Source organism: Prunus persica, chromosome G8, assembly GCF_000346465.2.
Source record: "Prunus persica cultivar Lovell chromosome G8, Prunus_persica_NCBIv2, whole genome shotgun sequence".
Classification (NCBI taxonomy): domain Eukaryota; kingdom Viridiplantae; phylum Streptophyta; class Magnoliopsida; order Rosales; family Rosaceae; genus Prunus; species Prunus persica.
The window spans coordinates 484,716-499,995 of NC_034016.1; the positions used below are offsets into that span (position 1 = coordinate 484,716).

A 15,280-nucleotide genomic window follows, 5' to 3' on the forward strand; every position below is an offset into this window, starting at 1 on the left:
AAAGGGGTTTAGAGCATTTAGTCTCCTCCAAACATCGGTTGTGTAAAAATAAATCAAATGACGTTAAAAATATTGTCTGGTAGAGATTCCTTCCAATAGCATTTACAACCTTAATCTCTTTTATTGATTTCCAGCCCCGTCACTGAAGCTGGGCCTGTAACGAAGAATATACCATCCAGAAGAATTAAACAAAAAAGGCTTTCAAATTACAAAGCAAAATTTGGTGCCAAATCGCAACAAAATACAAACAAAGCACAATAGATCAAATACATAACAAACCTTGCCATCCCCGAGAGCTGCTCCTGTCGGCCACGCTAGAAATATGACGTAGTATCCCAAAATCATTTACAAAACCAGTCTCTCCACACAGCATGGCAGGGATACTCTACATGGGCCACTCACAAATTTTTGTTGTGCTGCTTTTTTTATCCTACGTTAATGAAGATACAAACATTGTATTATAAGCTTATAGCAGATCTAAAAGGGGTGGCTGTTCAGATGCTGATTTGGCATGGCTGGACCGAGACACTGAACTAGCACCCTTCCCTCTACCTCTTCCTCGACCTACAGCAGTTGAAGGGGGAGGAGCAAGTCTAGGTGCTGTCTGCGCATTGTTGCCAGAAGCAAATATGGATCCCAAATCAGCTGACTTTTTATCTGTGTAAGCACTTGAAGCTGAAATGGACTGAGTCTGTTTCAAAAACCCAATAGAACTCTGGGGGTTAAAACCTGAGCTACCCAAACTACCAGTATTCAAAGTTGCGTTGCCTTGATTCAGTCCTATTTGCTCAACAGAACTTTGGGTGCCAAAGGCCCAACTGTCATTGTCGTTGCTGTAGAGGTTCATACTGTTTGATGTACTTGATAATGAATTGGGACCATATTTGTTCCTGGGAGATTCTATTGCACCATTGTTGGAAGGGCCAGTTCCACGTACTGAGCCACTAGGCCGTGGGGGCCAGTTGGCGAAAGGATCTATGTCATCAAAACTGGAACTGGATGATGCTCTAGCATTTGATCGCTTCTCAGCATCACCAAGAGGAGTAACTCCAGAGGACGCCCGAGGAGGCCACTCTATATCAACTGGGGGGCATGACACGGGTGTTTGCTGACTAGAAACTGCAGTTCGCGAAGAAGTTACTTGAATTGGTTCAATACCCTGAATGGGATAAGTTGAGGTAATGCTATTTGTAGAATTTTGGAGGGAATTGGGAGGCTGCTTTCTAATGGGGCCCCAATCTTCATCCCATCCTGGACTGCCGTTTGCAGCAGTGGCGACAGTTCCGCTTATTTTGCTTGGGACTTGGGACTGGAGCCCATTGGCAGATGCAGATGGTTTTCCCTCTGGGATTCCAGAATCCGTCACAGTAACTCCCCGTTTTTCCTCTATCTTCCTGCCACAAAACCATTACACAAAAAGAGAATACCACTTAATATCAGAAAACTAAAAGAAGCAAAAAACCAAATACATAATGCTGAAACCGATTAGCATGTATGTAAGCACACGCAGACATTGCAAATCCCCCCAATACAATAGAGTAAAGCTCGACATGTTAAATTAATACCTCAGAATATCTTTGACAAAGAGCATATATTTGGCAAACTGCTGAACATTTAATTGCGGGGCAGTAAGAAGAGGTGTGAGTAGTGGGAGGACATGCTCTGCAACAAATTCCGCCCCATGCTGAAAATCATGAAGTAAGGACAATGAGTTGTAACTTGAAATAATACATAACAATATAAGCGAGACAAATAAAGCAACTCCAAAGCCAGTTTCATTATTGGAAACTATTACCTTCTTAAGAATTGAGTTTGACACCCCAAGGGTACACATAAGGGTAGGAGCAGAACGATCAACTGCTGTACAACGCTGAATTGTTTGCAAAATATCCAAAATAGCATGCTTATCAAGTGTAGGAACCAAATCTCCTAGACAAAGCAAAGCATTGACTCTCACCTGCCAAAAGAAGCACATTTGAAGTTCATATTCAATTCTTACATTAAGGTTAAGCCACAAAAATTAAATGAAACAGTGGTAACATATTTATTTTTTGGCAAGCGTAACATGTCATTGAATTAAGAGCTATAGTTGAATCCAGTACTAAAGAAATAGCGGTAACATATTTCTACTTCATTTGTCTTGAACTGTCATTCCATTGACCTTAGATCCACAAAAACTAAAGGCACCTTTAGATTTTCTGAATTTAGTGTCAACAGCATTCCATTGTCCGAAGGAATAATATGGTTTCAAAATACACAAATAAACCAAAGGATATTTGAATAACCAAACTCGGACAGAAGATTCGTCACGAGAAATCGCAGGGTGACTCCCACAAATAAGCTTAATGATCAGTTTTGGAGTATAAAGATGTCTATATTGGTTAAAAATAAAATGAGAAATCCGTCTTTACAGTGATCGAAACAGAGGGGGAATGACAGAAATTTACAAATTTAGCAAAAGAAAAAGAAAGGTTTCACATGGAAAAGTGGACCAAGTTAAATGTGTAAGGAACATACTTTATTAATAAAAGTAGACTGAAAACAAAATACAAATAGGATGGACAAAGAACCAGATATAGATAGTGCTTAAAAAACATACTTCACAGATAAAGACAGTTTAGATAAATAAAAAATTAATAGGTAATACATTTCGATGTATGAGAAAAGTATTTTCAAGGATTATTAAATGACGTATTATTAATTGGAAACTATGAACCAAATAATAGAATGAAACTCCAATTAACACTAAAGAGTTTGGTGGAGTTATTTACAAAGATGGGGGAAACATATTTTAAAAATACCTATAGAGGTGTCGAAGACTATGAAAATGTAGGAGCTGAGTGGCTAACAAAACTATCAAATAAAATTTAAATTGAAGATACGCTGCAAATGAGTGGAGGAAGAGCACTACAATACCAATATATAAAAATAAATGGGATGCGGAGCTGTAAACTCCTCAAGGAATTGATGAATCACGCTATGAAATATGGGAAAGTGGAAAAACAAAATATAATGGAAGATCAAACACTGCCTGATAACCAATTTGGATTTATGCCAAATAGACCCTCTATGGAGACAATCCAGCATCTACTTACTAAACACTCAATGGAGAATGGCATAAGTAAATAAATCACAAAAGCTGATGACGGAGTAGCAAAAGATATACTATGGTGGGCCCTACAAAGAAATTGAGTTCTCATTAATCAGATAAAAGTAGGATTACACTAAGCATCACGAGTTCAGCACTAAACCCTGCTTAGAAGTTTTCAATGAAATAATAAGGATATGCACAAAGTCATTTCATGATGTATGCTAATTAATGAATGGCAGTGAGTCAACTTCCTCAAAAGTAGAAACATGGACAAACCGATTACAATCAAAAGGTTTAAGAATTAGTGGGATTAAAGAAACAGTATGTGGGGGGTGCAAATTCAACAAACAAAAGAATTATACTTCTGACAAGTTAGGAGGTAATAACCCATTGAATCAAGTCATTTCCTGCATTAAGAATCAGTAATGCAAAATAACAGGGAAATATATGTGCACACGATAACAACTAGCACAGGATGCACAAAATTCAGACAAGCTCGTGGTACACTAGGTGATAAAAGAGTGCATTTATAATATATATATATAAAATTTAAAGGTCCAAATAACTACGATTAGGTCAACTACTCTTTATGGGATAGAGTGATACATATTAAAGCACAATCAAATGAAACATAATAGGAGAAGACAGGGAATGACACTCAAAGGAATGATTAGTTAAAAGTAGACGGTAAGACACCAAGAGGCTGACAAAAACTTACATGAGAAGTAAATAAAAAAATTAGAGAAAAATATACATAATATGAGATATTACATGGAAAAGAAAACAAAGTAAAACCAGAATACATTAGCCAGTTCCACACCATTGGACAAAGGAATGGATGACGATAACAACAATGAGTACCTCTCATTGTGAATTTCACAATGTAGCGGACCAAAACGTCTTTTAACTTAGAATGCTCATAGAAATATGTTACAACAGTTATAAGATCCAATGCACAAATGGAAAGAACATATTGATATCATCTAAGGTGAATGCACAACAAGAATGTGCTTAAAATTAAACCTAAGAAACGTAAAGTCAAATAAAAAGTATCAATTAAGTGTACATACCGCTGCAACAGTTGTTTTGAGAGCTAAGCCATGAATACGAGGCAGAATAGCTTGTTTCACTAGCTGGAAAGAATGAAAATATAAGACAATACATACTAGTAGCTCTAATAAAATGATCATTCACAAGAAAGATACTAAAACTCTAAGCAGATAATATAGGTTTTGTTTATCGTTGTCCATGTGCTACAAACATTTTTGTATATAAGAAAGAAAAAAAAATCTAATAAAATGAACTTCGAAATAGCCAGGGGTATAATCCAGAAACTCACTTAATTTGGTACAAATCTCCACTGTTGAAGTATAAGACTTTAATGGTAAATAAATCAAAAAAAATTTGTAAAAACATCTCAAGCAACTGAAATGTAACTTATAATATGCCAAACGCATAATTATTAAGCTCACAGAGCTAGGATCTACTTCAAACAGAATGGCAAACTTCAGCCAGCACATCATGAGCTCATGATTGGATAACCAAATAAACCAACATTTGTTCCATTTCTTTCAAAAATAGCATTCAACATTAAATTTAGACTGCTGATATTCCTTTTAAATAGGAGACTATAATTTTTTATTTGGTCCTGTGTTGTTATGATTTATGTTTGAAGTAGTGGTTAACAACACTTTATCTCCGACAATATATCGTATCACAAAAGCAACTCCATATACGTGTCTAACCACTGATGATGAAGAAAAATTGGAAGAATACACACACACACACACACACACACACATACATATACATTCCAAAAGAATGACAATGGATACTCACCTGCGCGTCAAGTTTCTTAGCAAGGAAAGAAGACTTTTTCAAAACCTCCTCCTGTATGCGAGCATCAGTATCACCATATGCTCGAACGATCATGGGCAGGACATGTGATATCAAGTGCTCTTGCATAGTCTACAATACATACATAACAAAATAAGAATATAACTCAATAATGGAAAAAGTATCTACTAACAAAGTAGTAGTCTATTGGAGCCCAGCAGATATATTCATAAGGTTCATCGACAATTAACTATAGAAACAAGCTTGAAATGAATCCATTAATAAATCTGAGATATACTTTGATTCTGAACTTCCTCCACTGCATGGAGTAATAAGCTAATGAACATATTTTCTTTCTGATAAAGAGGGCAAATGAATATACGGTTGAGAAGCTGAAAAAGAGTCAAAACATTTTGATACCGCATGGTACAGGCTTCCAGTGTCTTAAGGTTCAAGAATGAAAGACACTGTCTCTGACAATCAAAAACAAAAGCTCTGGATAGGGTTAACTGGCCGAAGATTCATCTGGTGAAACCCAATTAGTGTCGGATAGAACTCTTATAGCCAACCTCGAAGCAGTAAACTATTGGGATTAAGGCAGAGTTAAGTTGAGAGGAATTGAGTGAGTTGCAAAACATAACTGAACAAAGTTTTAAAAATAATATTTAAGACATGCACATTTGTGATAGCAGCTTCTTATAACCAAATTAAAACTACAGTACTACGCAGAGAACTGTGCCTCTAAACCCCACGATAAACAGGAAACAAAATGAAAACTTAATGTGAGAAAAAAAAAAAATAGAACTGATAAAGGTATGAGAAAATCCATTAGGACAACATTTTAACTAACTTCAGATTCCTTTTCTTTTTTCATGCCTAGGAATCAGCATCCCTTTTCATGCACCAAACAGCAACAGTACACAAACAAGACCACAAGGATTAAACTACAGAATGCAACTAATATTTTAAACCATGAAGAACAGAGCATCTTCACTTACCTTGTTGATTATGAGTTCTGCATGCTTCAAAAGCAGCAATAATGTGTCACCCACAGCGGTACTCAGCACAGGAACAAGAGCTGGCAACGTTGATAGCTCAAAGTCATTCTTATCCTACATTAATTTTCAAGGCATCAACTCCATTAATCCAATTGAAAAACTAACCCATGATTATGAAAGAAAAAGCATTCACAGTCACCTGAAGATGTGCGTATGTTTGATAGTTAGAGGAGTGTGTATTTAGAATACTTTGGGCTCAGTACTTCATGATTTGATATCTTAATTATCGTGTCACTTTTTGCAAAATTAAACGTCATGGCAATTAATAATGACAGCAAAAATGATGGTGATAACAATGATGAAATTATTACACAATGCTTTACCTGGATCATTTAAAAATTCACATGTTTAAGAGTGGCATTATTTGAATCCTACATTTGCTCAGTTAGCCCTCCCTTAGTTGGTAACTTTTTAATTTTACCTCTGGAAAAAAAAAAAAAAAAAAAAAAAAAAAGTAAAATTCATTCCAGCCCTTCCCCTGTTGCAAATGGATCAGCACCTCTACCCCCATGACAGTCCACCATGGCCAGTAGCCATGGCTGTTTCTCCAATTGAATAAAAATATTAATATGGAATAAAATGATTGGGTAAAATTGTTAGTTCCTGAACAAAAAACAGAGAGGGGGTTAACCTAGTGACCAAGGGGGTCTCAAATAGGACCAACATGTGATTTATACTTATAGTGATATATATGGGAAAAATGTATCAAATTAAATGACATGTTATAATTACCATCTTACCCCTATGGTACTTTTTGAGAAGTTAGAAGAGTATTGGAATATGAGCTATGAATAATGGGAAACAATTTAGGAGAAATAAATAGTGATATATATGGGGAAAATGTATCAAATTAAATGACATGTTATAATTACCATCTTACCCCTATGGTACTTTTTGAGAAGTTAGAAGAGTATTGGAATATGAGCTATGAATAATGGGAAACAATTTAGGAGAAATAAATAGTGATATATATGGGGAAAATGTATCAAATTAAATGACATGTTATAATTACCATCTTACCTCTATGGTACTTTTTGAGATTGAAGTTAGAAGAGAATATTGGAATATGAGCTATGAATAATGGGAAACCATTTAGGAGAAATAAATAGTGAACTGACAACATTTTTTTCTTGACAAGACACTAATATTTTCTTAAGAAAAACGGCATGTTTTTTTTTTAAAGGAAACAAATTTTATTGCAATAGATAAAATACAGAGATGGCCAAGTTGGCCACAAAGAAGAGCAACTAGACTGAACAAACCCTAAGCTACTAGCAAAAGAACCCCAGTAGCGCACACAACCTATAGCTAGGAAATGGCTGCTTTCCAATCCAGCAAAATAACCCTAAAGGACATCTCTAAAGACTGAAGAAGTCGAGGTCCACAGTGAAGAACATAGTCTAACTTTCTCCCACAACTCCTCTGTTTCGAGAACTGCTTGATCCTCAAAAATTAATCTGTTTCATTCTAACCAAACCACCCAAAGAATAGCCAATACACTACAGCCCCATAAAACATTGGCTTTCTTCCCATTCCCGGGGATTCTGAAAAACGACATGTGAACAACTATGGACAAGGAGTCCACTTTTTTCTTTTTTTCTTTTTTAAAGAAACAATTTTTATTGCATATATCAATAAAATACAGCAGTGGTCAAGATGACCACAAAAGAAGGCTAAAACAAAGATATAACTAGACAAAAACCAGGTCCCCAAACCTCTAGCATACAGAAAAACCTAAAGAAAAAACTAACTTGGCCTGGGAAATTAACTGATGGCTGCTTTGTAGAAATTGAACCCCATAGTGAAGACCACTTTCAAATTACAGCAACAAAAATAAAACTTGCTAAACTGCCTGAACTAACCCAAACATAAAAACTCTAACACCCATCATTGCTACAATCTTTTTTATTGGAACTATAATATAATCTAATACCCCATAACAAGCACTACAGGATTCGTTTAGAGTAACTCACAAGCCTGATCAGTTACATAGCTTAAGATTTAATTCACAAAGCTTTTGTTGTAGGAACGGTGATGGCAGATCTCCAATCACAAAGGTGAAGCAATTAGTACCTGAGACTCTGCAATAGTGAGAACCATGGGCAGAATCATTGGCTGCATAACCAAATTCCTGAGTTCTGCACAAAGCGGCGGCAGTACCTAGAAAAAAGATAATACGGACCATGCTCAATCATTCAAGTGGTCCCACTGAAAAAATTAATATCTGCAGCAGTGGGATCAGCCAAACTAGAAAATGCAATAATCGTGAAATGCAAATTACTAATAGGCATAACCAGATACCCAGATTCCCCGATTTCAATTCATTTAGTTTTCCACTAGTACAGCTAAATAATATAGGACACATGTAACTCAAGAGTTCTTTCTTTCTTTAACCAAACACAAAAATCATCATGTGGTCTTTATTTCATTAATCTTTGTTTGTTGAATTTTCGTTTCCATAATCAACAATTCAACGTACTTCAAACATTCAGGTTTAATTACACAAAACATATATACTGTAAAAATAGATGAGATAAATAAATGACACATCACTTGATCGGACAAGAATGAACTCAAACCTTATAGCGCAATACACGAGAGTCAAAATCTTTCCACATATCATATAATGCCTTCAGGAATTCAGACTTCTGCATGTTATCTCTTTCCTGCAAGTAAATAAAAAATTTATGACCGAGTAATTTTTTATTGCTGTCAATATATTTTTTTTCTTTTAATATATTGCTCCAGGGGTAACTTTATCCCAGAAGCATGCACTGGTTACGCTGAAATGCAAATGCATACAAGCATGTGGTCGAGAAAGCGAAGAGCACGCAACCTAGTGTCATCCCGGAAAAATGGAGAACCTGCAAAAAATATAATATTATAAACAAACCCAATCCTGAGTCAAATGGCAATCCATGTTCACTTAGTATGTAACGAAACACTAATATTCCAGCTAAATGTACTGCAGAGACTATAGCAACAAAATATAATCAAGCATGACCAAACAAATTCTATACATGATTCTACATTAATTTTGGCTTTCCACAAAGAGCATTCAAGAAGATTTGGGGGTGATCGTCATGTATCACGAAAAGAACAACCTGAATTCCTCATGCACTCTCACCTTTAATAATGATGGAGGATTCAGTAATGCCTTAGGGCTTTTACAAACGGTCATGTCATTGCACACTAAGGATTTATCATTTTCTGCTGTTTTAGCTAATAAGAGGAAAGAGACATTGCAGGCAATTCAAATAAATTTGCAACTTACACTTGTAGGTGAAATGTTTAATAAGAGCATAAAATTGGTAAGGCCTTGATGAACTCCCTACAACTCAATAAATGATGTTCCGCACTGCTAAATCTTCCAGTAATCTTCTTTCTTATCTTCTCTTACGTTATATTATTTCTTGTTGCAATGCATATGAACTACCCTGAAAATTATTGAGAGAGAGAGAGAGAGAAAGAAAGATGGGGTTCGTGACGCAAGGAGATCTTTATTTATTTAGACATAAATAAATAAATGAGATTAGTATTGTTTAGCTTCTATCTGTTAAAACTAAAAAAAGAGAATTAATTATTATTTACTTTTAATCAGTCGAATTTGGGAATTTAGTTACCAGGTTTATTATTTTTAAGTCCTTAATCATTTTGCAATGACTATATACATAACATTTCTAGTAATAGTTTTTGAGACTTCTGGCATATTGATGAATATTAATACAGACTTGACTTTGCCATACTTTGCCTCAACTTATCCTTCTCTGTCTCTTCAAACATCTCTTGTGTATTCTATTTTTCTCTCTATTTCACATCGATTGGTTTGGAAGCAGAGGAATGTTTTCCCTATATGGAAAAGCTCCATTACAATAAGGTTCATGTATTTACCTGTAAAATCCATTGATGTTGGCCTGAAAGCCTCATTTGTAGAGAGCATCCTTTGTAAGTCAGGAACTAACTCCGGAGGAATAGAGGAAAAGGCTTCACTAGATAAGTAACTTAAGGTATTCATATACTGCAGAAGACAAATGTAGAATTAACAACATATACAGAATCATAGATCGAGCATGAGAATCACTTGAACGACCAATTTTTAGTGCACATGAAATGAAGGCGAAGTAGCAGCCAGAAGTTGGTGATGATCCTTGTTAAAGGAGATAAGCATATCATACAAGCTATTTTTGTGTTTTCAGGATATGAAAAAAAACTACCAATTAAAACACCCACATTTGTATGAAAGAGTGAAGAGTTCAAAACAAAATTACCATCTTGACATTGTTGTGGCAGTCAAGCAAAGGCTTGTGTGAAATCAAGTGGTAGGCAAGACATCCAAAGCTGAAAATATCAGAAGAACATCCAGTTGAAGATTCTTTGCTCCTAGCAAGTTCAGGAGCAGTGTAATTCAATGAGGGCTGAAGGGGAAGTACAGAGTCCTCACCATCATACTCCTGTGCAACCCATATCAAATCAAATAATGATAGGTACATATGGCTCATGGGAAAAATATGTATTCATCTTCTTTTTTGCTGAATAACACATAAATTGATCTTCTCCATTGATATAATAAGCTTAAATAAATAAACCTAAAAAGTGAGTCAACATTTTCACAAGGAAACAGCATATGGCTCATAAAAGAAAAGGTCAAACTCTTAACTATTTGTAAAGAAGTCCAGTGTGCAAGAAAGATCATTCAAAGTTGTTGCAAAAGCAACTGCATAGAAGTGAAACAAGGAAGAAAATGAAGACATTCATAGATTCATGAATGTGGGTACATGCAAAACGTATATGATACAATGAATAAGAGATCAAGATCTACAAGCCAAGTGTATATTAATAATGTGCTGGAGAACAGAAATCAAGAATTCACAAGATTACCAAATGTAGAGGGGGAATAGAATTCTATGTATAATAAGCTTATTTAAAAATCCTATCAACGACTTCACTCACAGCATAATGGAATGCCTGAACATTAGCCATATTGCCTGAGGCCTGATCTGTTGAGATTGCAAAACCAAATCCACCAAGCTTCCAAGCTCCACTTGATGTAATAAAGACATTCTGCAGAAATATGATTTCGCATTAAATTGAAATTCAATATGCCTTGGAGCTCAAACTTGAAGGACAAGCACGATAAGTAATTAACCAGAAAAACATTTATTGTATTCATTATGGGAATTGATCAATAAATATCAAGCAATAAAATGAAAATATGGACTTTTCCTTAGTAAATATATCTTCAAACTAGCACGGACAACAAGAGCATATAGTCTTGTAAATATTCTACCCTCCAGATTAACAGAAGAGAAAACATCAAAGAGAAAACATCTCTAAGTGAGGTCAAATGTTGACAAATTTCACTTCTACATATTTTAAATATTGTGAAAACAAACAATTGTTACCTCGGGTGATATAGCCCGATGAATAAGATGCGCATTGTTATGGAGAAAGTCCAAGGATTCTGCTATCTGGAGCAAACCATGCTTCACCTCCAACAAACTCATTTCCTGGCAAGCAAAAATCCTTTTGAGCAAGCTATGATACCACAGGATCAACTCACAGTGCACGACAGATAGGAAATCAAATAAAAAAGTCCAGTTTCCATAGAAGAATATTTTCGACAACATACTTCCTTTGGACAGATGGAAAATATCGAGCCACCACAAAATTTACAAATCAGATGCAAATATAGCTATAAAACAAAATTATTTCACCACCAACAAATTAATCGATAATAGTACAAACATATATTTTCCAAACAATGATTCTGTTCTGGGTAAAAATTTGTCATGTCCTCATCTTGTAATTTTACTTTTACTGATTTCAATATAATAAGCCCAATAGTATTGAAGTTGCTCATAAGGTCTTAGATCTCTCAGTCAAAAAAGAGTATATGCATATTAAACATCAATGTGAAGCTATGCAAACAAATTTATCAAGTTGGAGAATCAGTTCTATTAAAATATGCATATTAAACAAATTTATCTATTATTGGTGTGTTATCAGTTCTGCGGAAGCTGCAGTTTTCACAGCATACAGACAACTCTTGTTCTACAATTTCTTTTGTATAGGACCATTCAAATTGAAACGGGCATCTTATTAACACTAATCAGATGTATCATTCTCAAAACCACACAGCTACATTAGAATTCAAGTGGGTAATCTACTGATCCACATTAAAGAAATTAAATCCTAGCGAGCATTTCACAGATTTAAACTACCTTACAATAATCAGAAGGCCCAGAATAGTCCAAACATGCATTTATACATTACATTATCCAAACTCAAATCCGACATTCACAAAAAACAATTGAAGCCCACTAGAGCTACCTACCATTCCTTTAAGCTCCTTAGGCACCTTAGCCACATTCTCCACATTCCCAAGCGTATTGGCCACCGAGGCAAACAACGGCTCCGTGACCATTGCCATGGCATTCTTGTTCTCATCCAACGCCTGAACCACGTGCACAACCCCGGGGTGCCTCAGCCTCACCAGCCTCGATGCATCGGCCCGAATGATCTCCAAAAACGCATCTTCCGCCGCCTTGGATAACCCCGCACGCACGCGGGCCTCCGACAAAGCCTTCTTATCCAAAACCCACACGCAGACCGTGGGGTACTGGTGCGCCCGGTTGGACTCACGAGCAGCCTTGGCCGAGTAGAGCTTCCAGACCAGACCCGGTCCGGCCGACCCGATCTGATCGAAGAGCTCGTAGTCCTGGAGAGGTTTGGGTCCGGCGACTTCCTGGACCGTGGTCTGTACGGTCTTCTCGATGACCGCAGCGGTCTTGGCCAGGGCTTGGGTTAGGGTTTTCATGTTGATAGACATGTTGGATGAAGGGGAAATTGCAATGTGTTTGATACAAATCGGATGAAATTAAACAAAAAACAGTGTTCGTGTTTGTGAATGTATAGGTGTATGTAATCTGTGGAATTGGGAATTGTAGGGTTTCTGGGTTGAAGACGAAGGAGGAGAAAGAGGAGAAAGTGGAGGGAATTGGAGCTTTCCTCAGACTCAGATCATCGCTCTGCTTTGGTCTTTCTTTCCACCTCTCTCTCTCTCTCTCTCTCTCTCTCTCTGTGCGTAGTTTCTTTCTTTCTTCCTTTAAATTTTTTGTCGATTATTTTACTTATTATTTATTTTATTTATGTTTTGGACAAGTTATCTGTGCGCAGTGTGCAGTTTGGTGCCGTCTTAATTAATTGTTCTTGGGCTTTCCCTTGGGTTTCATTCATTCGTTTAGGTGAGATGACTGAGTCCCACGTGGCGGCAACCTTTACAAGTTACTTAGTCAGTGGATGGGCCGGGCTTCGCTTTCCTTACTCAAGTCCAGTTTGATTCCAATTAAATTAAATTAATATCCAGAGCTTTCTAAATTCACTGAAAAATATTTGCTATTGTTATAAACTAAATAGAAATTGGAGAGAGAATTGAGATAGATCAAGTATAGAAATCTGATGTTTCTCATTGAATGTTTTTCTCACTCATGTGTGTATATTACAAGTAGGGGGAAGCCTTATTTATAGGCAAGCATCTTCTAATGGAGGTGGGCTCCACCTTATATATTTACAACACTCCTCCTTGGAGACCACAAATGATATGGAATATGCCTCGTTAAAAACCTTGCCAGTAAAAACCCAGTGGGACAAAAACTGGTCAAAAGAAAAAAGAGTACATAATCATGTGTAACATAAAATTCTGTGTATATTGACACGCGTGCGACACTGCCTCGTTAAAACCTTGCCAGGAAAAATCCAGTGGGATAAAAACCTGGACGAAAGAAAAAGAGTACAGTGTTTGAAGATCTTTATTGATAGCACGCTCCCCCTGATGTTTGGCAAAATATCTTTAAGCCATACTGTTGATCATCTTTCTGAATATCATAGTTGACACTGCTTCTGTGAGTCAATCTTGAGCGACACTGCCTCGTTAAAACCTTACCAGGAAAAACCCAGTGAGATAAAAACCTGGATGAAGGAAAAAGAGTACAGTGTGTGAAGGTCTTTATTAATACCACGCTCCCCCTGATGAATATCTCCCCCTGAAAACTTCATGACTAGCTTTTCCAGTATGCGACCATAGAAATTTCCAGAGTCCGCATATCTAATAACACTTGGGCTATTTGTAAGTTCACTCAAAAATATGCCCGTATATGGTGTTATGCTGAGATAGCATCAAATATGCCTCACATCATCCCAAAATGATGGTGATGGAGTTGAGCTCTATCTGGAAAATACGATGTACGGTCCAATATACTTCCGGAAAATCCTTAAAGTGTCCAACGGATAATCCTCATAAAAATGCTTCAATACTTTCTTAGTATAAGCAAGAATCTTGTTGGCATAATGCTCGATCTTTAAGTCGAGACAAATATTTCTTGTACTCACTGAGGCAATTTATGCACATTAGTATTGAGTACAGATTTTGTGCTTCAGGCACATGTCCTTCAGGGACTTGCTTCATGCAATTTCAATCCTTTCAAGGATTTTGTTTAAAGGGATTAAACTTTATGACACATTATATAGCTTTAAACCAGCTATTTATACATCTTTAAGGAATCACTACTGGTGATATGCTCCGTGCATTTAATAACCCTTAAAGATAACATGTTGGTCTCCGTAAATGTGCAATAAGGAGGCACAATTGAATCTGTAAATATGGAGAAAACCCAACATTCCTTGTTTCTGCCAGAAACATTGTGTCATACAAAGTAGGTATATTCCCTTTTATTCCGAACACCCAAGTATAAATTTCAGTATTAACATCTTTTGGGGTTCGTACAGTGGGTTTGTTCTTTCACGTTCATTCTCATCTATAATGGAATTACCTCATTCCATTTTGGCCAATGATATTGTCGACATTTAATAATTGAACGTGGTTCCAATTAACACAGCCCATTGATGATTTGAGTAGCTACTCCAAAACCAAAAATTGTCATTCATCAATTCATGATCCCATCATTCTCATTTGCATGCGCATGCATCAATTATAACCATTTCTTTGCTTTTGGGTACCCAAGCCACTTCTGGGGGCTTTTATTATGTGAGAATGTGGATTATAACCTCCAATGGAGCGTTATTTTACATAGGGCGTGGAAAATCTCTATTTAGGGAGTTGGAACATTTAGAACCCATATATCTGTCATGCTGCAGGCATGCCACAGATTAATACATACATGTCAATTAATTTATGGGACTTTAACCCATATAATTTGCTACGCATTAGGCGTGCACAATATCAATATTGACATGTTAAAGGATTGTCCTTTTGGGACTTCAATCCATATCATTTGCT

At 36.3% G+C, this 15,280-nt stretch overlaps 1 protein-coding gene across 1 annotated transcript; it reads right to left on the bottom strand.

Annotated features, from left to right (window-relative positions):
* On the bottom strand, positions 43-13,114 carry LOC18768218 (SCY1-like protein 2). The gene is made up of 14 exons (XM_007201695.2): positions 12,320-13,114; positions 11,388-11,492; positions 10,936-11,046; positions 10,254-10,436; positions 9,877-10,003; positions 8,788-8,849; positions 8,565-8,651; positions 8,059-8,145; positions 5,926-6,039; positions 4,931-5,059; positions 4,162-4,224; positions 1,796-1,957; positions 1,566-1,684; positions 43-1,394 (listed from the first exon to the last, which is right to left on the bottom strand). Exons 1-14 carry the CDS (start codon positions 12,812-12,814, stop codon positions 467-469), a joined length of 2,772 nt encoding a protein of 923 aa, XP_007201757.1. The 5' UTR covers positions 12,815-13,114; the 3' UTR covers positions 43-466.

What these genes read in the sequence shown, in the direction of transcription:
- LOC18768218 (XM_007201695.2), bottom strand. Translation starts at nt 12,814, where the DNA reads ATGTCTATCAACATGAAAACCCTAACCCAAGCCCTGGCCAAGACCGCT. An exon ending in GCCACAACAATGTCAAGATG is followed by an intron (nt 10,004 to 10,253) that starts GTAATTTTGTTT and finishes TGTCTTCTGCAG; the next exon opens with TATATGAATACCTTAAGTTA. An exon ending in TCAAAACAACTGTTGCAGCG is followed by an intron (nt 1,958 to 4,161) that starts GTATGTACACTT and finishes TTCTTTTGGCAG; the next exon opens with GTGAGAGTCAATGCTTTGCT.